This window comes from Macrotis lagotis, chromosome 2, assembly GCF_037893015.1.
Source record: "Macrotis lagotis isolate mMagLag1 chromosome 2, bilby.v1.9.chrom.fasta, whole genome shotgun sequence".
Lineage (NCBI taxonomy): Eukaryota > Metazoa > Chordata > Mammalia > Peramelemorphia > Peramelidae > Macrotis > Macrotis lagotis.
Window position 1 is genome coordinate 63259194 of NC_133659.1, and position 26597 is coordinate 63285790.

Consider the following 26597-nt stretch of genomic DNA (forward strand, 5'->3'; position numbering starts at 1 on the left):
AAAGACAGAAGATCAATTGTCCTCTATTTCCATTCATCAGCCCTGTGACTCCTCCGACAAAAGCTCTCCTCTCTGGACACCACTTCCATGTACATGTTTTTTCCTCTTATTTCTTGAGTGCAGAGACTATTTCTGTACATATTTGTAACCCCACAGCTTAGCTCAGTGTCACAAAAAGTAATCAAGTAAATAAACTTAATAAGTACCAGTCATTGGGCTAAGTGCTGAGAGTACAAAGAAAGGCAAAACCATAGTTACTGTCTTCTAGGACTTACATAGTAAGTGCTTAATAAATCCATTTTCTTTAATTTATTCATTCACTAATTCCATTTCTAGGACTATGAAGCTATTAAGCCATCGATTTCTTGAAATAAACTCTCGATTGTCTTTTGGGAGAACCTAATATAGATCCAGAAAATCAGTGTCCAATTAAAAATAATAGCTAACATTTATATAGCTTTTTAAATTATACATTTCTCTTTCATAACTTTCCTTCTTTTCCCTGGTGATCTCATTAGCCCCTATGGCTTCAATTATCTCTTCTCTCCAAATTATACTCCAAACAACTGCCAAACTGATAGTTCAGAATCTCAATTCTGACTCCATTTCTACCTTACTCAAAAATGTTCAGACTTCCAGTTGTCTCTAGGATAAGATACAAAACCCTCAGGCTGGCATTCACTTCTTCCCTACCAAAGCTCTAATCTGAATTTCTCCCATTCTTTCCTCTTTGCTCTATTCAGGTGCTGTTGAATAGAATTATAGAAGTCACGCCACCATGCTGATTCGATCCACTACAAGTTTATATTACTTGATTTGAACAGAGCAATTACAATAACAACTCGACCCTTCTACTTGTCTCTAATGGCTACACTTATCTGCTCTCCACAACAGCTGTTCCAAACGTGTCTCTTCTCCAAATTTCCATCACAACCCCTCTCTTAAAACCAATTGCCTTTTGGACAGCTCAGACTTACAGGCATCTCAGATTCAACATGTCTAACACAAACCCATTATCTTTTCTCCTCTTCCAAACTTGGCATTGTAAATCGAAGTTACCAGGAATAAATGATCTTTTTTCTCTAGAAATTATTCTGTATGTCTTCATGCATACTTCTTGTCTATCTATGTACATGTTCTATCATTATATTTATGTCTAATATTATTTCATCTCTCATTATATACTCCTATACTGACTTGAGAGTAAAAGCGATTTTATTTTGTCTTTGAATCTTTGGTGCCCTGCAAAGTAGGCATTCCATAAATATTTATTGATTTGAATTAGGTAAGACAAAAATAAATATTCTCATCTTAAATATGAGGAAGCATAGCATCAGAGAGGTTATGGCTATACAGCAAGTATCAGAGACAGAGTTAAAACTCTGGTTACTTGATTCCAAATCCTGTATTTTTTTTAAAAAACTACTCTACCATCTTTAAAGAACATTCACTGAGTCTAGTTCCATTGGTTGATAAATTTGCCACCCCAAGGAATTCTAAAATGACATTATCATATATCCCGGAAGGCAAAGCTATTTTTCTTCTCCAGGTAAAGGAGTAATTCTATGAATTGTTCCCTCAGGGTCCAACATGGGCCACATTTAAAGTTAGGAGGAGGGGAGAGGTTGGAGGCCACTGGGACAACTCATATATCTTACTTAGTTAAATGCTTCTGTCAAGTAGGTGAAAAGAAGTAGTTGAACTGACAAACCAGAAAAGGCCCCCTCTTGAGCCAGGTTCCCACAGAGCTATGTATTCCTCTTGTGTTGGAAATGTTGCTGGCACTATGGGAAGACGGGAACATTCTTTTCATGCATTAAAGTTTTAATAGGCTCTACCAAGCAGTTGACTTAAACAGGTGATGATGACTATGGGTAATTTTACTGCTTTCATTGCAACAAGGAAGGCCTTGATTTGTTTTCTTGTAATCTTGAAAAAAATATTCACAATTGGGCAATCACAGCTAACATTTATATAAATCTCTACCATTACACAGAACTTTATAGATATAATCTCATTTTATCCTAACAACAACACTGCTAAGTAGGCACTGCAAATTTTATTATCCCCAATTTACAGATAAAGAAATAGAGGATCAAAGAGGTTAAGCCATTGCCCAGCACAAGGCAGCTGAGGGGAAGCAGAGCCAAGACTCAAACAGAGTTTTTTAGGGATCAAAGCCTAGTGTTCTCCCTTCTTCTAATTCAAGTTATAGTTATGCCTTTCATCTTTTCTATCAGTCTTTTCTCAATAACTCCTCTTCTCCCTGCTCCATCCCCATTGAAACTTCCTTTGAAATGAAGAAAAAAACAGTTTAACAAAACTAACCAATAAAATGGTCCCACATGGGACATGGATTATTAGAATATTTAAATACTAAATTTAAACAATAAACTGTATTATGTACCTTAGAGAGAGTGGGATTGATACTAACTAATGATGAAGGTCCTGAGATAATTTCTAGGTTTGAAAATACCAAAGTTTTGTTACCCACCTTCTTGCTAATACTTATAAGTGCACTAGAGAACTCCAGATTCCTATTCCATTACTTGGATATAAGTAGTTCTTTTCATTCAGCTCACAGACATCTAGTGTCTGTATAGTCTATGGACATATAAGAGATAAATATCTGACATAAACATGTCATAAATTAAAATATAATTAAAAATTTTTTAAATAATATAATTTTGCAGAATAGCATGACATTCTACATCTTCAGTCCTCTTTGTTGATGTCCTAAGAGTCCAGGTAGAACTCAGGTAGCCGTAGGGGAAGGTTGATGGGTAAGAGATTAAGAAATTTAGAATTTAGGGCATCCTTCATCCCTAAATCTGAGTCCAGATTGGAGTAAGATAACTAAGTTTTTAGAGTAGATATCTGGTCACCGCAAAGGTTGCCAATTCTAAATCTAAAAAATTCCTAAATTCTTTGACAGGGTAAAATGAAGGTAGGACTTAGCTGAGTTGGATATAAAAGAGGACTCATCATGAGCCAGCTTCATCTAATGAATAGAACTTCATTCTAGGTGTTTTCAGGAGGCCTGGCCTGAATTACCACTCCCTGTTATATAAAATGTAAGTAGCTATTTTTGGCCTCACACCCCAACTCACAGGGATGTGAGAAAGATTAGTGAGATCTGATCCCTTCTGAGCTTGGAGTGTTTGGGGGAAAGGAGCCATGTACAGTAAATAATATTATTATTCAGATAACTTACAAAGGGTCTCTCCAGGGTCTGCCTTGCTGCCATGACTAGTTTCTGAGATCTCAGGTTTATTTGATTAGATCTCAGAAATCTGTCATTGGCAATGCTCTACAGTAAAGGTCAAACCAATACTGAACTCCAAGGGAAAAGTAGTGTTGTTTGTAATGGGGAAAGAGTATTGGATGACATTAAAGAAACCACAGATTTAGTTCTAACTCAATAATTCATTAACTGTGTGACCTTAAACAAATCATTTCTCCTGCTCTGACAGGAAATAAAGGCCTAAAGATTTGATGAAATTTCTTGTAATATGAAGGCAATATAATATAATCAATTATGAGCAGGCTTTGGAATTAGGAAGAACTGACTGTGTAACAATGGGCAAATCACTTTTCAGTTGCCTTAGACAAAGCAGTTGCCATTTTTTATTGGTTGAAGAAGTGTTCTTTATGGGAAGGTGGTATTTAAACTAGGGTCCTGCCCTCTTCAGGTGGGGATGGTGGTATGACATGACCCCAAGTACATGATGGTAGCATGAACACGATGTTAATTAAAAAATGGGAAAATGGGTTCCTAGCAACTTTAGTATCCGCTTCAATAATGTAATCTTTTCTTCCAGTGTTTTTTTTCAAAATTGTTTTTTTGGCTATGATAAGCATTAAAATGAAAGCTCAATACTTCCCCATTCTAACACTTTTAATTGGGGTGCTAATAGTGTGAATACTACTTAGATGGCCCAGGCAAAATTCTTTTCCTTCCTTTTCTCTCATTATCCCCCAATCTTCCCAATCATATTTTTTCATGGTTATCACAGGTGCCTTTAATTTCTCCTACTTCCCCTCCCCCTTATGTTTTTTAAAAATATTTTATTTATTTGTTTTTCCAATTACATGCAATGTTAATTTTTACCAATCTTTTTTTCAAAGTTTTCCCCCTTCCTCTCTCTCTCCTTCCCCCCTTCCCTTAGCCTTCTCCATGACAGAAAACAATTTAATGTAGGATCTACATTTATAACCATACTAAACAATAGATCCATATTGATCATGCTGAGAAAGGAGAATCAAACACAAATGGAAGGAAGAAAACATTAAAGAGTAAAAAAAAATGATACATAGGACAACTTTTAAAAATGAAAGATAATAAACTTTGATTTTCATTTAAATTCTACAATTCCTTCTCTGGATACAGATGGTATTTTTCATTACAAGTCTTTTAAAATTGTCTTTGATTATTGTGCTGCTGAAATGACTATGTCCATTATAATTGATCATCACCCCATGTTGTTAGTGTGCATAATATTCTTCTGGTTCTGCTCATCAGACTTAGTATCAATTCATGTAGTTCTTTCCCAGGCTTTTCTGAAATCCCATCCTTCATGATTTCTTATAGAACAATAATGTTCCATCACATACATATACCACAATTTGTACAGCCATTCCCCAATTGATGGGCATTCTCTCAATTTCTAATTCTTTGCCACTACAAAAAAAGCTGCTGTGAATATTTTTGTACATGTGGGATTTTTATCCTTTTTCGTGATCTTTTCAGGATCCAGACCCAATAACGGTATTGTTGGATCAAAGGGTATGCACAGTTTTATTACCCTTTGGGCATAATTCCAAATTGCTGTCTAGAAAGATCAGTTCATAACTCCACAAACAATGCATTAGTGTCCCAGTTTTTCCACATCCCCTCCAACACTGATCATTTTCTTTTCTAGTCATATCGATCAATCTGATAGGTGTGAGGTAGAACCTCAGAGATGTTTTAATGTGCATTTTGCTAATCAATACACCCTTATGTTTTTCAGCCTTTGGTGGAAAAAATTAGTAGCACAGAATATGTATGTGTGGAAGAGAAACAATCTACACCCTAGATCTCATTATATTACCTTTTCCTCTCAAATATCCCCCTCTCCAGAGTGTGTCTGTTTCCTTCTAGGATCCCAGATTAACAGTCTCTTATATTCATCTCCTCACAAATTACTCTCTTCAAAGTTACTGATAATTTATTTGCCAGATCTGCTGGCCTTTTCTCTATCCTCATCATTCTTCACTTAAATATTTTAAATTGCTGATCACCTTTTTCTTTTCTTTTTTATATTTTCTTTCTTTATTTTTCCACTTCATAGTAGTTTTCAGCAATCTTTTTTTCCCCAAGGTATTCAGTTTCACATTTTTCTCCCTCCCTCCCCATGACAGAAAGTAATCTAATATAGGCTATACATATAGAACTATGCTAAACATAGATCCATATATTCATGTTGTGAAAGAAGAATCAAATTGCAAGGGAGAAAAAAACAGTAGAGAAAAAACACAATAAAACAACTTTTAAAAATTGAAGAGAGTAAGCTTTGGTCTTCATTTAAACTTCATAGTTCCTTCTCTGTATCTCTCAATATGGATGGGTTTTTTTCACATCACAAGTCCTTTAGAATTATCTTTGCTTAGTGTGCTGCTGAAATGAACAAGTACCTCTTGGTTGATCATCACCCAATGTTGTTTTTAATGTGAATAATATTCTTCTGGTTCTGCTCACTTCACTCAGCACCAGTTCATGTAAGCCTTTCCAAGCTCTTCTAAAGTCCCATCCCTCATGATTTCTTACAGAATAATAGTGTTCCACCACATTCATCTACCAAAATTTGTTCAATCATTTCCCAGTTGATGGGTATCCCTTCAATTTCCAATTCTTTGCCACTATGAAAAGAGCTGCTAGATTTTGTACAAGTTGGTTTTTTTACCCTTTTATGTGATCACCATTTCTTGATAGATACTTTTTTTTTCATTCTGAATTGGTGAAAATAATGAAAGGATGACATGTGCAAAAACTATTATGTCATGTTCACTTTAAAAACTTAGGAATTATTTTCTAGCTTATTTAAAAAAATCTTTCAAAATAAAGAGTTTCAGTGGTTTTTAAACTCCTTTTTTTAAAAGCAGAAATTATGATGGTATCTTGTGATTATTTGCAAGAATAACATTGGAATCATTCAAGGGAAGTTACAAATTTGTTAGTCAAATTTACATTTAAAAACTGCATAATTGGTGGATGTTTGAAAAATGAACATCATGATTGATTATAACTAATGATGTTCTTTTTTCATGTGGTAATAGATATCTTTCTGAATTATTCTTTTCAGACAACCATTAAAATAAGGATTGAAAGAAAGTTAATTTAGGTGGCTAAGAGGATAATACTCTAGACATTAAGTCTTGAAGATCCTGCCTTGGATGTTTATTAGTTGTGTGATCCTGAGCAAATAACAGCTTTGGTAGTCCTCAGTTTCCTTGTTTGTAGAATGGGGATAATAAAGCACCCACTTCCCAGGGGTTTTGTGAGAATAAAATGAGAAGATATTTGTAAGGACCTTTGAAAACTATTAAAGTGCTATATAAATGTCACCTATTATTATTATTTCATTAATTTCTAAGTATTGAAATCAAATTTAGAATCAGATCTTAGAATTGCAGTATCCTAAGGTGTTAAACCAAGATTTTTCAAAATAATGAATATTAAGTCACATATCTCTTACTAAATTATCATTAGCAATGATATTTAAAAGTAAAAATGAATTTTGTACTATTGATTATTGAAATTTTATTTAAATATTTCATATTTCTCATTCATCTTCAATTATTTTTGGTTATATATACACTTATATGTATTTTTATAATATTATTACTTATATTACTATTAGTTACAGTTACTTATTAGGAATCATAGAATCATGAATACCTAATGATTATGTGATTACCTATTTATTACTTATCCTTACCTATTATTGTTCTTTGTAATTATTAATACATCTTCATGCAAATATTATATACATGCAAGTACATGTTCAATGCTTGTATATGTACATATATATATTAAAAATATATGTAACCTATGGGAATGTAAATTCATTTTTTTTAACCAATAGGAGGAGCTGATTAACAAGATATTTGAAGGTATCTTCTTATTGATGAAATCATAGGTCTAAATAAAGAAAAGAAAAAGAAAAAAAGGCATTCTGCTACATGATCATTGGGGGACCTCTTCCAGTTCCGAGGTCCTTCTATTCTTTAACCTAGAGTCATTTAGATAGACAATAAGAATCAAATACCCCCAAACTAGAATAAATAGTATGATAAGTGGTAACCAATTACTGATGTTGCTGACCTGAACATTGTCCACAGTCATTTTCTGAGCAGAGGGAACATAAAACTTTGCTTCAGTCAAGGGTTAATATGAAGAAAGTCACCTGATATCATTGTTGTCTTATTAAAATGGAAGAACGAGTATGGAAAATCATATTGGAGACAATGGGATCCATACCTGGCTTTGGGGTGAACTTAGATCAAAGTCTCAATCTCTGTTAGGCATGAGAGCCCATGTGAAAGATCGCTATAAAATTTAGGAAGAACCATTGAGTTCTACATTTGCTATTTATCTATTGTGAGTATTTTGTCATTTTTGCTTGTTTATTTTTATATAGTTTTATTTTCACAAATATGTGAATTGGAAATGTGCCCTTTTATTTTTAATTCAGTTGTTTATGCCTTAAGGGAAGCCAGGTTGTTAAGACCAAGTACTCTCATCTACCAAACAGGTTCACAAAGGAAAGTAAGGATGTCTATGCAGAGGTTCTGGCTAAAACCAAATCTCTAAAGTGATGTTCATTCAAAGTCACAAATAAATTGCCCTATTAGTTAATTTTTTGTATCCTTAGCACTGAGTACACTACCCAGTATTAGTAATACTTAATAGCTACTTTTTGATTGCATTCAAATAACTTGTCTTAGCTCTTCAATTTGACCACGTTTTTTTTTTCCAAGACAGAGACTATTTTTGATCTTCTAAAAATAGTTTTGCCACCTACAAGGTAATCAATAAATATCTATTAATTGGCTGATTAAGACAAAAATTGTACAGGATTCATGAGGTTATCATGGTGTATTGGAGAATATTGAGTCAAAAGGCCTGGGTTTGACTCTTACCTCAGTCACTTAAGACTTGTGTGATTTTAGGCAAACCCTATCACCTCCCTAAGTTTGTTTTCTCATATGAAAAATGAGAAGCTTGAACTATATATAATATCTATATCTTCAGAAGACTTTATGATTTGCTATCCCTTGGACTTTTTTATAGTCTTTCAAAATGTGAACACTAATGCCTGACATTCCAAGTAGGTGATGTGATCTCTAGATTTCTTTGACTTGGAAAGAGTGTTGTTATAAAAAATGATGCTGAGTCTATGTAAAGAGTTGGTTTGATATATCAGGATGGTTCTATACCTCTCTATGTTTAAATTTCCAAATTCTTATACTGAGTCCCTGTCATCATCAGCCAAATAAAGCAATCTATTTAGCAAGTCACCCTTATATTTTTTGCTTTAAAAATAAAATATATAGTGGAAATTACAACAGTTCCAATTTCAGCCTCTGAAAATGAAATTAAGATTAATCCAAAGGTAAGAGGTTAAAAATAGCTCATCCAGGGCGGCTAGGTGGCGTGGTGGATAAAGCACTGGCCTTGGAGTCAGGAGTACCTGGGTTCAAATCCGGTCTCACACACTTAATAATTACCTAGCTGTGTGGCCTTGGGCAAGCCACTTAACCCCATTTGCCTTGCAAAAATCTAAAAAAAAATTAGCTCATCCATTTGGACTGCAGAGTTGGTATAGTACCATCAGTCCCTACTGATTATCCTTTGTCCTAATTATTCCAAATCCTTATCCTGGGGCTTCTTAAGGGAACTAGAGATGCCAATAGAGAATAAACTCAAGATGTAGCTCATATCTCATGATCAATTGTGATGTTCTCTTTACAGTGAAACTCTATGCTTTAACAAGCCAAGTCATTAATGGTGAGATGCAGTTCTATGCCAGAGCAAAACTTTTCTACAGTGAAGTTCCAGCGACAGAAGAGGGAATGATGGGAGATTATATTGAACTGTCTAACACCGATATCCAGGCCTCCCGGAAATTTCTTAGGAAGTTTGTTGGGGTGAGTTATCCAAGTGAAGCTTTGGTGAGGGAGAAAGTGTGCAGATGCACTAGCTGGGATTTTGTTTTCAGTCTTGGTGGGTGAACTAGAGGAAACTCATGGAATTCATCAACTGGACCACTGCAGGCTGAACTATTTTGAAGATGGACTTGTGTATCCTCTATTGGACCCACCAATAAGGTTAGGCTTCATGAAACCAATAGTTGATCCAGTATTGCAGTTGCATTAATTCCACATACTTCAGGAAAAAGGCAGGTAGGTGACACAGTGGATAGAGTCCTGAGCCTGGAATCAGGAAACCCTTAGTTAAAATCTAGCCTCAAATACTACTAGTTGTATGACACTGAGCAAATTAATCTCTGTTTGACTCAGTTTCCACACTTATAAAATGGGGATAATAATGATAATGATACCACCTATCTCCCAGAGTGATTGTGAGAATCAAATGAGAAAATAATTGTAAAGCAATTAGCATAGTTCCTAGCTATCTAAATGTTGGTTGTTTTAGTTTTTGTTATTGTTATCTTCCATTCATGATACTGATACCAGAAGGGGACATCAAAGATTCAAAGATACATTTCTTTTCTGAACCTCCCCAGATAGGCAACTGACATTCTAATGAATGAAGATTTATACAATTGCAAATCATAGATGTAACTGGGTATTTTCTAATTTCCTTCAGCTAAAACTATACATATATATATATATGTATATATATTGCTGTATTAATAGAAAAGTAAATAATTGATATGTTGAGGTTTTTTTTTTAATTCCAGAGAAGTACATTAGTGCTTCGGGAATTACTTAATTAATTCAGGAATTACTGACCTGATGTGGGCACTCTATACTCTGATACAGTTTGTGACCCTTCATATAACATAGTTGATGAGAATCTGCATCACCAAAAAATTCATCACCATGACTCCAATTTGGGGTAAACCTCTTGTCACTTAACTCTGCTGGTCCTTAGATAAGACAAATATGGTCCACCAGTAGGCATGGACATAACTAAGTTACATCCTTTAAAAAAAAGTCCAGTAGAAGTTTGAGTACAATAAGTATCTGTGGAGTGAATGAATGAGTGAGAACAGATGCTACTCCTGAAATCTACTAGTTTTTGAACATGATAACCTCCTTAGTTCCTTTAACCATAAAATGAGTGATTTGGACAAATAGTTGTCCTTTTGAGCTCTAGATCTGTGATCCTCACTCCTTCATTAGATAGTCACAAGACTATCTCAGTCAATTGATGAACAAATACTTATTAAAGTATCTGCCATAAACTAGACAGTATGCTAGGTGCCAAAGTTAACAAAGAAAAAATTAAAACCATGTGTCCTGAAGGAACTTAGTTCATGAAGAAACAATATTCAAATAATATATATATATACATATATATATATATGTATATGTATATGTACAAGGTAGATTCAAGGTAATTTGTTTTTGTAGTGGGGAGGAGTATGGGAGGGAGTGTCTTTTCAGCCTGTAGGAATCATGAAAGTCATCATGTGGTCTCTATACTATTCAGTGCTACAGTAGGCTTTTACTCTTTGCATGTAATTCTAGGGGCATAACATTTTGGACTATCCTAATCCTTTTAATAAACCATTTATGAGAAGGTTCTAGAGTCTGTACGTGGAAAATTCACAACTCATTAAGATAATATTCCAAAAGTTAATTTGTCAGTTGATTATCAGGTACTTGTCAATTTTCTCACAAAGGTAATTATAGACTTTTGGGGTTAGCTTATGTGTCTATGAACCCATTTGTTCTATAATATAGTTAAATTGTAGAAATAATATGAAATAATAGTTGAAAGCCTTTGAATCTTGAATTTCTTTCCTCCTTCCCCAAATATATCTGAATTGTCAGGGTTGTGGAAGATGGTACCTAGTCTTAAACACTGAATAGGTATTGCCTCAGTCAAACTGAAACCTGGGAAAGATCCTAGTTTAAAAAGGCCAAGCTCTCCCATTGCATTCAAAGTCATCTTCAGTCATCCTGATCCATATTTGACTATTGAACCCACATGTCTCCAGGAAAGAGAGTAAAGCTGATAACTTTGCACAGCCCTGCGTCACTTCAATCCAATTCACTTACATGTCATGGCACCATCTCCCTGATGTCCTGGTCTTCTTTGAGAATGCAGGATAAACACCATCTGGAGAGTAGTTTTCTCTTTTGGTCAGCTCCCGCATCAAGAGTTGCGTGGCAGGTGTTTGTAAATCATATATTCACAATTTTATCAATATTTTGTGAAAATAGTAAAAATCTATGCCCTACTTTTAGTAGAGTATCAACCACTTCTCTCTTCCAATTTCTCCTGGTCAAGCTTAGAATATTTGATAGTAAATGAACATTTATTATATGTCAGGCACTTTGCTACAATCACAAGGATACTAAAAAGGGCAAAAGACAGTTAGTTCCTGCTCTCAAGGATCTTACCATCTAATGGAGAAACAAAAAGCAAACAATTATATATAAATAAGATATTCAGACTATCATTCCAAAAAGTCTTACAGAAGTTTTAAGCTATTAAAGCTTAATGCTTTTTTTTTTAGTCTTTGCTAAGCAATGGGGCTAAATGACTTACCCAAGGCCACACAGTTAGGTAATTATTAAGTATCTGAGGTCACATTTGAACTCAGGTGCTCCTGACTCCAGGGCCGGTGCTCTATCCACTGCGCCACCTAGCCACCCTAAAGCTTAATGCTTTAAAGCTTCAATAGCTTAAAATTTCACTAAGATTTTGGGACACCAAATTAGAGATAATCAACAGAGAGAAAGTATAACATCAAGACTTGCCATGCTCAATAAGGGAGATAGAAAAGTCACCCTGAAATCAAAGCATATTTGTAATATTGTGTTCTGTTCTATGAGCTACATTTTAATAAGAATATTGACACACTGGAGAAATAAACTTGGATGCTGAAGGGCCTCAAGAAAAGGACATATAAGGATGTGGAGAGATCCCAAAATGGAATGTGCTGCCTCTTGATTCTAGTCCCATAATTCTAGGAATTTAGTCATTCACCTTGCCATTTTATCCCTTTGAATAAGATGATCGTTTGTCTACAAGGATTCGTGGATTATTCCATTGACTTTTCTCATTCCCCTTCTCCTCACTTTGTAGGGGCTCAAGGACATATAATGATGATAACTCCCAATTTCCTTGGGACAGGAAATCTTGTTCCATTTTCTCTAATATTGATGGAAATGGAATGGAAAAAATGGGGCAAGGAAAAGTTGGGTCAATGAGAAAATAGAAAGATTTTTGTATTTTTATTGTAACAGAATCTGTGTGCCAACTTCAAATTTTACCTGAAACCTACTATCTCATTGACTGTAGAAAAAGTCCCTTAACATACCAAAGTCTTCGTTTCCTTGTGTACTAAGAGAGGTGGACTAAATGGCATTTGAGAATATGAGTTCAACCTTTATGACCTTTGTCTTTGGTGAATGGCAGGGATTTATAAAGGCTCTCTTTCAGAGCTATCAATGCTCATTGTGTAGTGTCCTATAATTGGATACAAGCAGAGTATTTTTAAAGTTAATATTACTACTATTACACCAGGGTGACCTTAATGATCTGCTAAATTAGTAGCCAGAGCAAGATCCAAGAAGTGAGGAAATATTTGTCCCTGACAAGATTTATTTGTATGTCAACTGGGAAAAGCCAGACTGTTTGAATACTTTTATTGCTTTTGCTTCGGCATGTAGTTACAACGAGGCAAGAGAGTGTTTACATTTGTTGTAAATACGTTTCTTGAACAGATAAATAAACAAGACTAGGTTCCTGCTAATAGCACTGTTGATGTCTTGCCATTCTCCAACTTCTTGAAGTAATGAATTTGCTCTTTCTTAAAAATGGCTAGTATTTCAAAGTTCTCTCTGTTTCCCAGAAATATGATTTTGGTCTAAGTTTCCTTTAGTCTTTTAAAATTGAATTTTATTGCCTCCCTTACCTTCATGCATTTATTTTTTCTCCCTCTACCCAATGGACCCCATTCCCCCAACTCCCATCCTGAAAGAAAAAGAAAAAACCCAAGGTATTATAAAAGATGGGTCTAGGAGAGCAAAACAAATTCCCATATTAACTATTTCTCAAAGGTACTGCTCTTCAGAAATTTTGAGTCTTGTGTTGGGTTCTTAGAGGTTAAATAAATTGTTTAGGGTCATACAATCAACATTCATCCTAGGTAGGATTTAAATTCTGTTTTTCCTGAATCTGAGATGGACCCTTAATGGTGGGGACTGGGGAGAAGGAGCCAGTACTCTGGAGCAGCACTTCTCATACTGTGGCCTGACTACTCCTAGAGGTCAATAAAACTGACCCTTTTAGAGAGTTTACAAGGTCAAAATTATTTTCAAAATAACTAATATTTTATTTGTCTATTAAAATGCATTTCCCTTTTCTAACTAGAGTCCAGATTTTATTCATATACTTCAACCACAACAACACATCTCAATAGATCAAATATAGAAGCAGATATGCGAATTCAGTCATCTTCTGGTCAGACTTTAAAAAGATTTGCAAAAATATGTAAAACAATTCTAATCTCACTAAATTTTTGGGGGAAATATGATTGTTTGAAATATTTTATTTGTTATCAAATATGTTAACATATAATATATAAATATATTTCTCAATTTATATATTTAAAATTTTTATTACTTTTAATTTCTAATATAGTAATATAATGTAATATAATGGTTGTAACCGCACAAACAAAAGTTTTTTGGGGTCCTCAATAATTTTTAAGTTTATAAAGGAGTTTATAAAGGGTCCTGAGACCAAAAAGTTTTGAGAAATACTGTCCTAGGAGATTGTATTGTAATATCCATTCTTGCACGACTGTAGATAACTGTACTGTGTCCAGTTAAATCTAAGTACGGATTGTGGGTGACATTATATATACATATACATATATGTGTTTTATGTATCTCTATATACATATATATGTGTATATAGACATATATCTCATTATCCACATTTTATGAAATTATTTAAATGGAAGAAAATCAACACACACACATATACATACATATAATATATATACATATATATATGTATATATACATATATACATATATACATATATACATATATATATATATATATATATATATATATATATATATATATACCTTTTATATTCCCCATAGGCTAGGCACAGTCAAACAAACCTTTGTCTAGCTTGTTCCACTTCATGGTTTTTGTGAAATGATTTCATCTGCAAGTCAAACATGGCAGGGAGGGACTCAGTTAGGAAGTATTCTTTGAAATCTGAGAGTGGACATATGTCTAGTCATGAGTGTTTATGGTGTCTGTGTGTAGCATTAGGACTTCCTCCATGAATTTAGGCTCCCCATCTCTTTCTCAGAGAATTTTGAATGTGAGGGTAAGGAAAGAAACCATTTAACTCCCCCCAAAAGGGACATAGCTGTAAAAATGAGGAAGGTATAAGGGACAAAAAGATGTAAAGTTATATACAACAAACCAGAAGAATAATTGGTTTTGTCTAGCTCTTTTTATACACATACACACACACAAACACACACATGCGCACACACACACACATACCATTGATTCAACCAATTAGTAAAACATCTTAAAGACATAATTATTTTTAATAAACATACCATGAGAGGATCAGTTGAAGAGACAGGAATCTTTTATTAGGGGGAGGACTTGGCAAAAGGAATAAGAATTTGAACAATGAAATATGACCCAAGGGATACTGAACAAAGACTTCTCCTGACTTCTGTTACATAATTCTGATAATCCTAGGTAGAGGATATCCTCCTCTTCTCAAAACCACAAACTTTTTTCACATAAGGTTTATCATACAAGCTTTTTCATAGTTTCATTTCTGTCATCTTTAAGTCAATTTAATTCTCCAGCTTATTATCTGTACCAAATTGTTGCTTTTCCTTTTCTACCCAATCCCCTAATTAAAACCCACATCTCCTTTTCCAAAGATTCTGGAAAGAATAGTGAAGAAGGAATCACCAATGGCTATACCACTTCCCCATTGCTCAGGATCCTTCCTATACCAGCCACCAACTTCCACACTTCATTAGACCTCAGTGCTACTGAGGCTTTTGCACCTTGGACTCTGTACTAGTTTCCAGGCCTTTGTGGCAGTGACTTGATTGTCAGACTCCCAGCTTGTGTGTCTACTTTTTAAAAGGAATTCTAAAATAGTCTTTGATTTCTGAATTTAAGAATTTAAGAAAAGCATTGCAAAACCCTCTCTTACCCCAGAGAAGTCAAGTTATTACATCCCAGGACTTTGGTTGAAGCCAGAAGTAGTAAACAGAGAGACACTCCACAGGGAAACATTCAGTAGAACTATGCCTGGTAGTGTCTGGGGAAGATTATATATCCATCAGAGAGGTGCATAGAGGAGCCAGGTTTGGCAAAGACCACATCTCCATTAAACTTCAACTTCAGGCCAAGCACCATTCAGTCAGCCTTGAGTACAGTGGAAGCAATGAGTCCAACAGAGCTCCAATAGAGCTGTCATGTTAAGCAGGGATTACACATGGAAAAAGTTGTCCTATGGTATCACCAGAAGATAGAAAAGGGGCTGTATTTTTCAAGGCATGAGTTTGTTCTTCCATGTGCATGATCCATATATGTGTGGCTTTTCTTCCCACTGATTGTGTGTGGGGAGGGTTTACTCCAGATTTATGGGGGGACATGTTTTATTCCTGTTTGACTATGCCTTTATATTAAGTTCTTTTGCTTTGAACTAATTGTGTTCTCTGACTGACTATATAAATAAATAAGTTTGTGGAAGCTAGTGAGCTATGGTTTGTATGCATGTAGACCAAGAGAGTACTTAGGAACCAAGGCAGCAGATCCTGGGGAAACCCTTTAATTTGAGGTGTCCCTCCATGTGCTACACTTGTAGTCCTCATTTGAAAGGGCAGCACCTAGTCTCTCCTAGAGTTGAGAAAAATGGCTTTTGTGTGGAAGGGGTAACTGACTTTTTTTTCCCTGCTTTTTTCTTTCTCTCTCCATTCTCATATCTTTTTTTCTCTTGCTCTGAATGACCAGAAATTATGAGTAGGTTTTCTACTCAAGTTTCTGATTGGCAGCTTCAAGTATCTAGTTACCTTAATTTCAAGCACAAAGTTTACACAGAGACCATCCCAACTTTGGCAAAATAATTTGATGCATTTGAAACTTTTAAAATCAGAAAAATGTCTGTCTTATTTTTCTTTTTCAATATGAAAGAGTTTGCTTTGGCTAATTCTCCACCACCACCACTCCCCGCCCCCCAGCAATGGAATGTACAAACTTGTTTTTTGCCCAGTTTTGGAGTGAGGGGATCAGTCATGCAATTTTAAAATATAAAATAAAATCTTGGTATTACAACAGTCTTGAAAGGTAACCCTTTTTTTTCCAACTGAACACAATATGTTTCTGATCTCACCAGCTGTGATTATTTTCTTCACCATGAAATTTCCTTTCATTTCTTGTGTGTATTTAGTTATCTATATATTGTCTTCCGCAAAAGAATAGAGGCTCCTTGATGGTAGGAACTGTCTTTTGTCTTTCTCTGAATTCTAGGAGCAGACCAAGTATCTGGTTGGTACATAGGAGGTTTTTATTAAGTGTTTGTTGATAGACTAACTTTGTATTTACTTTTATATGCAAATGTATTCTTCCAAGAGGATGAATCCTTTTATAATGCCTTGTGAAAAGGTAACAGTAAATTAAAATTAAAGTAATTAAATTGAATTGGGAGTGACTAGGTGGCACAGTGGATAGAGCAACGGCTCTGGAGTCAGGAGTACCTGAGTTGAAATCATGCCTCAGACACTAAATAATTACCTAGCTGTGTGGCCTTGGGCAAGCCACTTAACCCCATTGCCTTGCCAAAAAAAAAAAACCTTAAAAAAATGAATTGGAGTAATATTAGGTCTAGACTTTGAGATGAAAGAGTGAAGCTAAAGAACTGTACACAGCCATTCTATCCACATGATACCTAAAATAAACCACAGACCATCTAAGCAGAAAAGAGTTAGGCTTCCCAAAAGAGATTTCAGGAAATATTCAATATTTATTATAATTCTTTCTTAAAAATTTTATTTAAGGCAATCAGATTAAGTAACTTGCCCAAGACCACACAGCTAGGTAATTATTAAGTGTCTGAGGTCACATTTGAACTCAGGTCTTCCTGACTCCAGGGTCGATACTCTATCCACTGCGCCACCTAACTACCCCAATATTCAATTTTCAAGTAATTGCATGATTGCTTTGATCTCCTTATCATTGCAAAAATATAGAACTTATCCATTTGCTTCTAGCCATGTAGGTCCCATTCTGTTGTAACTCTTTTGCTGTGGTATTTTGGGACATCCCAGTACATTCAAGGAAGGAACCTCCACTTGGTATGGCCTTAGATCAAACTCCACTCAACTCCACTAGTGCTATTGCAATAACCTTCTCATTGGTTTCCCTGGCTCAAGTGTCTCCTCTTTCTAATCCATAGAAATTCAGCTGCCAAGGTGATTTTTAGAAAATGTAGATCTTATCATTTTACTTCCAATGCCTTCCTATTATCTCCTTTAGTATCAAATATCCTTTTTGGCATTTAAAGCGATTTGCTTCTTCCTTTTCAATCTTTTTTTTCCTTGTCCCATTCCATGAATTTTGCAAACCATCTAGGATAACTTGTAGTTACTCCTGTCTGCATTCAACATGTCCAGGTGGAACCCAGGTTCACTTCCTCTAGTATAGTTGACTTGCTGGAGAAAGTTAAATTAACATCATCTAATCTCAACTGGGTCCTCAATGAACCAAGGAAGTCTTTTCTTGATGTTCAATTGTTTCAGTCATGTCCAAACCTATTTGGGGTTTTCTTGGCAAAGATACTGGAGTGATCTGCTATTTCCTTTTTTCAGTTCATTTTATAGTTGAGGAAACTACAGCAAACAAGTTTAAATGACTTACCCAGGGTCACACAGCAAGGAAGTATCTGGGGTCAGATTTGAAGATGGATTTTCCTGATTTTAAGTCTATCCACTCCACACCTAGCTGTTCAGGCAACTTAACTACCCTTCCTTAATAGATGTTCCTATCCCATTCACTATAGCTGCTTAGTTCAGACTTGTCTCCTCATTTCTCTCATTCCAAATCTTATCCCCTTAGCCAAACATTTTACCTCATGCTTTGCTGAGAAAATTAAAACTATGTTCTGTGAGTTCCTTCTCCCCCTCCTTTTTTACAATGACTTGGATGTTTTCTTACAGACTCTGATACAGGGATGGCCCTTCTCCAGAGCAAGACCAAAACCTTTTTCCCTAGCAAATGAACCCCTCTGACACTCCATCTACCCCAACATATTTTCAGCTTTTCTCTATATTCAAATTCCTTCACTAATGCCTACAAATATTATTCTGGTCTCCACTAACAAAAATCTTTTACTATTATCCATCATTTTAGAACTCTCCTCCCTTTCTCAATCAAAACTCCTGGGAAAAGTTATCTATACTAATTGCCTCCACTTCTTCAATTCTCTCTCCACTCCAATACATCCTCCATTTAGCTATCAAGGTGTCTCTCCATTAAGCAGGCTGATGCTGGTGAATCAATTAAGCTCACAAGTGCTGAACTGAAGAGGGTTAAGGTTGATTGGGCGTCCTCACTAGATCCAGTACTAAAATGGTGAGCCCTGAGGAATATGATGACCAGGCTGCCTAAAGTGGGGCACATTGACCCAGGCCAGAAAGGGAATAGGTCAAGCTCTTTTAGCTGCTCAGTTGAGAACAAGTCCACAAGTGGCTGCTCTGGGTGACGTAGGGAGACCTAGACAAAAATATTTCTTTAAAAGAAAAATAGGTTGGCCTGGATGATGTCTTAGAAGATACAATTTTACACTTTGAGATAATTGGATAACAGTTAGGAAGTTTAAAGCTCACTGATTCAGACACAGTTTTAGTTGACTTTTACTTGTTCTTTTTGCCATCTACAGGGTCCTGGGAAAGCAGGTACTGACTGTGCCTTAGACTGTGGTTCTGGGATAGGAAGGGTCAGCAAACATGTCTTGCTTCCAGTTTTCAACAGTGTGGAATTGGTGGACATGATGGAAGTCTTTTTGACTGAAGCCCAGAATTACCTTCAATCCAAAGGTGATAAAGTAGAAACTTATTACTGCTACAGTCTTCAAGAATTCACACCTGCTCTCCGAAAATATGATGTTATTTGGATTCAATGGGTTTCTGGTTAGTCTTACGTTGTTCTACCATTTTCATTTTCAATGTCCTAGCTAGAAGGAATACAGGAAGACCCGATTCAGAACAAATGTTGTAGGGGACACCATACTAATATACATCCCCTGTATATCTAAGTTATAGAAGATTTGAATGAGATTTGTGATTATACTCTCACACAGATAAAGAAAAATGATGAAGAAAGTCATGATAAGCATTGTGAAAAGCTTTTGTATGAATTTAGAGAAATGTAACAAATTTATATGAAATATCTATTAAGTGAAATAACTTTTATACTTTTTTCAGTTACTTTATTGTATGTTTTCCCCATTTTATAGACAACTCATTTCAAAAGAGATGGCCTATATTCTGGAGTGAGATATATTCAATATGTATCAGGGGTGGCAGGAGTCACCAGAATTAATGTTTTGATAACTGATGGAATATGTTTTTATCAGGGCTTATAGAATGGATCTCTTTGTCTTCATTGTCCTCTTTTAAAGTGGATTTTTATACACCCCTTATCCTCCACAATCTCACCTGCACTGAGGAGGGCTGAATTAAGAGAACAAGTTAACTATTAATATCTTATAGATATTAATTAGATATATAGATAAATATAGATGAAAATAAGATTTAATAAACATGTTCCATCTTGTTTGTCTGACACAACTTTCCTGAGTACTTAGAAGTCTTGCTCCATTTTATTATCACAAAATTCCCTGAGAGGCTGATAAAGTAGACCTATCCTCATTTTCCAGAGTTTAATGATTGGTCTATGAATAGCAGAACTAGAACCAGAATTCAGAATGGTGTTCTTTAACAACCCACTTAGCTATAGTTGCATCCCCTCTTCTGTCTACAGGAAACCTGACTGATAAAGACCTTCTTGAGTTTCTGTCTCGCTGCTGTGAAGGCCTGAGGGACAATGGCATCATCATCTTAAAGGACAATGTGGCCCGCCAGGGGTGTATCTTTGACTCATCTGACAGCAGCGTCATCCGGGACATAGACATCCTCCGGAGCCTCATTCATAAGAGTGGGCTTGCGGTTCTGCGGGAAGAGAAACAAGAGGGCTTCCCAGAGCAATGTGTTCCAGTGTGGATGTTTGCTCTATGTAGAAGGGAAATTCATAGGGTCATAGATTGAGAGCTTAAAAGAATCTTAGAGGTTATCTGGTCCAATACCACCCCACTCTCCTACCATTTTACATTGGAAGAAACCAAGTCCCAGAACAAAGTAAACTAAGTCAATCCCTCTTCCATATGATAGTCCTTCTGACACTTAAGACAAATAATGTGAACTTCATTAGTATTTTGTTTTCCTAGCTAAAGATCCTCACTTCAGTCAAGTCATTCTGATATGCAATGATGATGAGACATTGCACGATGGCATCGAATGTGTTTTTTGGAATGCTCTCTAGTTTGTCAATATCTTTTCTAAAATCATGTCTAGACCAAAAATCCCGATGTGATTTGATTAGGGCAGAATCCTGTGAAACCATCACTTCCCTAGTATTAGCTACTATGTTTCTCTTTATGAAACCTAAGGATGCATTATTAGTTTGGGTTTTTTTTTTACTGCTGTAGCATACTATTGACATTTCTCAAGCTTTCAGTCAGTTAAAATAACTAAATTTCTTTCACTTTGAACTAGTATTTAAACATAACTCAGCCAACCTTAGCCACAACTCTCTCACCTCTTTATTTTGTTCACAAGAAAAGTATGAGAAACATTGTGAAATGCTTTGATAAATCTAAAACCATTTGGTGTAGCAAAGAAGTCACTAGATTTGAATTCAAATAGATTTGAATTCACATCCTGCATCAGATACTTAATAGCTGTGGGACACTGGGCAAGCTCCTTAATCTCTTTCTCAGATTGTGTTTCTCATTTTTAAAATTAATATAATAATAGTACCCAACTCACAGAGTTGTTGTGAGAATCAAATGAAATCGCATGTGAATTCTTTACAAACCTTAAAGCAACATATAAATGCTCTTCTTCCTAATACATCAATGGAGTTTCTTTTATCTGTGAGACTAGTAACCCTGTCAAAATGGAAAATGAAGTAAACCTGGCGTGACTTATTCTTCACGAAGGCCTGCTGGCTCATGGTGATCATTTCTTCTTTTTCTATATGCTATCCCCCCCACCATCCCTTCAATAATACATTCTTGATAGTTTTAGGAATCAAAGTCTCTCCTATTGGCCTATGACTTACAGATTTCCTATGCTTCCTTTTTTTAAAAAGTAGACAGTTCTTTAGGCCTGAGACCTCTCTCCCCCTTTCCAACATCTTTCAAAGATTGCTCAACAATAGTAGCTCAACAAATACATCTCTGGTTCTTTCACTCCCAAGGGATGAAGTTTATCCAGTCCTAGTGACTTGAACTCATCAAGAGCAGCTAAGTGCTCTTTTATTATCTCTCTGGTTATTTTTGGCTTCAACTCCCTCGTTAGCCATTACTTTTTTGTTTTATCCTCTCCAGTCCAAAAATCACTCTCTTTTGGCAGAAAAAAATCAAAACAAAACCCAGAGGCAAAGAGCAAGCAGTTCTATATCCACTCTGTTATCTATTATTATCACTTCATTCATTCTGAGTAGTGGTCCTCTTTGATCCTCTTCTTTTCTTTAATCCAGAATTAATTCCCTTTCTCCCACAAAACCTTTTAGTTGTTCTTGGCATTCATAGTTGGTCTTCCTGACTCTGCTCTAACAGAACAATGTCTTCACTGTTGTATTCATTCAGCAAATATTTGATAATATCATTTTTTGGTGGAAAGTGTATGAGTTTCAATGATAAGACAATACAGTTGTCTTCAAGGAGTTTACATTCTAATATAGTGAGGGTGTGAAAGATCAGGTGTTTTTCAGAAGCTCTTTTCTTCAGTTGTTTCAATTGTGTCCAACTCTTTGTGACTCCTTCTGAGGTTTTTTTTTGGGGGGGGAGAGATACTGGAGGGGTTTATCAATTTTCTTCTCCAATCATTTTATTAGATGAAGAAACTGAAGCAAACAGGGTTAAGTTATTTGCCAGGGATCACATAGCTATAAATGTCTGGATTTGTACTTAGGAAGGTGAGTTTTCCTGACTCTTAGACCCAACACTCTTATCTACTGAATCACCAATTGCTCTTAGAAAGTTGTTAAGCTGGAAGGGAAAGGCCCAGTCCTTTATTCAACAAGAATTTGTGAAGTATCACGGTAACAAACCCCTGACAAGATTACATGTCAGTGATAGGTACAAATCATTTTTTTGACGAATCTTCCTGACCGTAGACCCAACACTCTATCCACTATATCATCAATAGTTCTTAGAAGGTTGCTAAGCTGGAAAAGAAAGGCCCAGAAATTTATTCACCAAGTATTTGTGAAGTACCATGATAGGAACCCCCGACATGATTACATATCAGTGATGGGTACACATCACCTTTTTTTTAAAGGTTTTTGCAAGGCAAATGGGGTTAAGTGGCTGGCCCAAGGCCACACAGCTAGGTAATTATTAAGTGTCTGAGGCTAGATTTGAACCCAGGTACTCCTGACTCCAGGGCCGGTGCATTATCCATTGTGCCACCTAGCCGCCCCTACATCACATTTTTTTGATGAGTCTTGCTGACCCTAGATCCAACACTCTGCCTACTGCATCTACAGTAGCTCTTAAAGGTGGCAAAACTGGAAGGGAAAAGCACAGAATTTTGTTCATCAAGATTTGTGAAGCACCATGATAGGAACCCCTTGGAATGATTACGTGTCAGTGATGGGTACACATCATCTTTTCTTTTGATGAGTTTTCCTGACTCTAGACCCAACACTCTAATCACATAGCTCTTAAAAGGTTGCTAAATTGGAAAGAAAAGTTTCAATCCTTTCTTCAAAAAGTATTTGTAAAGCACCATGCATCCTTTTTTTTTTTGACAAAAATTTGTCAGTATAGTTAAGAGACTTGCCCCAGGTCACACAGCTACTAATTATCAAGTGTCTCAGGACAGATTTGAACTCAGGTCCTCCTGACTCCAGGGTCAGTACTTTATCCATTCTTCACCTAGCTACCCACCCATGTTTTAAGAACAAGTTATTGATTGTCCAGGTTTCTGACTTTGAATGGGTAAATGAAAATCATAAAGCTAATTTTATTTAACTATTGGTTTCCCCAACACACAATAGTTAATAGTATTACAGAATCATACATTAGTGTAGTCAAATCTAAAACCACGAGAGGGGCGGCTAGGTAGCGTAGTGGATAGAGCACTGGCCCTGGAATCAGGAGTACCTGAGTTCAAATCCGGCCTCAGACACTTAATAATAACCTAGCCGTGTGGCCTTGGGCAAGCCACTTAACCCCATTGCCTTACAAAAAAACCTAAAAAATAAAAAAATTAAAACCACGAGAAAGGAAATGACTTGCAGGTCATACAAATAGAAAGTAGCAGCACTGATGTTCACTTGAACTAATTGGATCAATTTCTGTCTCTGAGGGTAATAGGCTGCATAATAAAGCAATGGGGATTGAAGAAGTAGAAAAAAAGGATCAATTATGAACAAACTTGCAAATTGAATTGTCCAGATTCAATTTAATGTTTGGTTTAATGTAAAAGATAATTTTGATTAAACTATTAAAATGAAATAGTTTTGAATGTTATATCCATGTCATTGTTTTATGAATAAGATGTTTAATAAAACTTCTTGTATTTATAATACTCTAATTTTTCCAAGATTGACTTTCAACATGAACAATACATATGAGTTCATACATATAAGGAGGGACTATGATCTTCCAAGGGAGGGCCAACTAATTCACTTATTTCTGGGCATCCAATTTTAGGAAAAAATTAAAACAAAAGCCCTTTATCAGATGGAAAATGTATAGAAGAGGTCCTCCAGAATAATGAAGGACCTCAAGTCTATGACATATTAAGTTTAGTTCTATGAACTAGGATTGAAGAAGAGGCTAGAGAGTGGGAAGAAGGACAAGTGTGGTCTATCTATCATGGAATTTAGAAGGCGGTTGGAGAAAAGAAGGATAACACTTATTTTATTTGACCTGAGAATTCAGACCTAAGACCAAGGGGTTGAAATGATAAAGAAGCAAATTTAGGTTTGATATGAAGAAAAAACTACCAAGGAGAGCTGTGCCAAATTGGAATAGATTTTCTCAGGAACCATTGGACTTTCCCAATAGGAAGTAGATAAAGAATCAATTGATGGACAATGATGATTTTTTAGCAGATAACTTTTTCAGAGTATGGGATGGACTAATTACAAATGAGGTTTCTTCCAAGTCTGAAATTCTGTGACATGCTCAAAGATATGTGTGTATGTGTACACATAGGCACATGTGTGAGAACTTTTTCATACTGGTGAGCTGCAGGCATTCCTTAAAAAAAGAATTTTAGGGGGGCAGCTAGGTGGTACAGTGTATAGAGTACTGGTCTTGGAGTCAGGAGGATCTGAGTTCAAATTTGGTCTCAGACTTGATAACTGCCTAGCTGTGTGACCTTAGGCTAGTCACATAAACCAGCTGCCTTAAAGTTAAAAAAAAAGAATTTTAGAAAAAAACATCAGCAAAAGTAATCAGTAGGGGCAGCTAGGTGGTGCAGTGGATAGAGCACTGGTCCTGGAGTCAGGAGTACCAGATGGAAAATGTATAGAAGAGGTCCTCCAGAATAATGAAGACACTTAATAATTACCTAGCTATGTGGCCTTGGACAAGCCACTTAACCCCATTGCCTTGCAAAAACTAAAAAAAAAAAAGGAAGAAAAGGTGATCAGTATATAAAAAAATCTGAAAACATATGCAATGTAATATCCCAGTGGACCTCCTATCTCTGCAAAAAAGGTTAGGAGATAGATCATTTTTGGGGCCTGCCTTGTTTTTTTGTAATTCTGCAACATTAATTTTTGATTATTGTTGTAGTCACTATACACATATACATACACACACACACACACACACACACACACACACACACACACACAAACATATGAGAGGCTGGAGTAACCATACTGCTAGTGGTGGTAAGACCATTTGTGGATATGGATATATAGATGCATATATATATATATATTCTAAATATGAACTTTACATGAGGTATGTATGACATAAATGTAGACATACAGTTGGACCTAAAACCAAATCTTAAGTGATTGTGATGAAATGATTGTTTACAAACCATAAAGTATTATATAAACGTGGACCTTTATATCTAGAGGGTTTGATACCATCCCTACCACCATCTTCCTGTCTTGAAATAGGCCTGCTATATGGTTGTAGAAACTATGTCTAATTCTTTAAAAAGTTCCTGATTTTCTTATTTTTTGGGGGGGAAGAGTCTGAGGGAAAGATTTAAGGTGAGAAAAGACAGTTGATATTTTGAGTAAAGACTCCCTTCATTCTTCTATCTAATCTAGTTTACCAACCACATTACTATGTCTAGAGCAAAGGACTTCATCTTTACCTCTTTGTCTTCTCTTTCTTCAAGGTTGAATTCATATATTATCTTCTTCATGAAATGTTTATTAACAACCATTAGCACTCAAAGTATTGATGTATACATACACATGTATTGTAAAAATGGTAATTCTTTAAATTATTTTTACCTCTTTGAACACTCTATTACTCATGTTTTAGGAATTTTTAGAAAAGTTCTCAGCCAAGTAACTTTATTTCTTAGTTCTCTCATCTGAAAATTGAGGGAGGTTAGGTTAGATCACTTCCTTTTGGTCATGGTATTCTGTGATATATGAATCAAATACAGTGAGAGTCAATGTCTGAAGGGGAAACCAATAAAATATTTTCAGAGATGCTATAGATACAGAGTATATAGGACAAGCATACGTACACATACAACCCAACACCCATTCATGTACATACACACATACATCAAGCATACATATAAGCATACTCATAAGACCAGGACATAGACAATTAGTTCTTCATTCAGAATTCCTTATCATTTTATAGAGGACGAAACCAAAACCCATAAGAGTTAAATGAATTGCTCAAACACTTAAAAAATTCAAAAGAAATAGAACATAAGGTGTTCTGTTATGCATTACAGGGACATTTTAGTCCCATCTTTTGTTTTCTTTTTATTTCCTGCAACTGGTCTTCTCTGAGTGATGTCAAGGAGGGGGTCTGTATCAGACACATCCAACTGTCTGTCATGAATAA

General features: G+C 35.6%; 1 protein-coding gene across 1 annotated transcript in view; it reads left to right on the forward strand.

Annotated features, from left to right (window-relative positions):
* Nucleotides 1–24212, forward strand: part of NTMT2 (N-terminal Xaa-Pro-Lys N-methyltransferase 2) — a 33246-nt gene extending 9034 nt beyond the window's left edge. Inside the window, exons 2-4 of the mRNA XM_074220365.1 lie at nucleotides 9017–9192; nucleotides 19185–19434; nucleotides 20288–24212. Of these exons, the coding sequence (XP_074076466.1) occupies nucleotides 9017–9192; nucleotides 19185–19434; nucleotides 20288–20571 (710 nt within the window). The 3' untranslated portion in view covers nucleotides 20572–24212. The remainder of the gene's footprint in view (nucleotides 1–9016; nucleotides 9193–19184; nucleotides 19435–20287) is intronic.
* Nucleotides 24213–26597: the final 2385 nt, after the last annotated feature.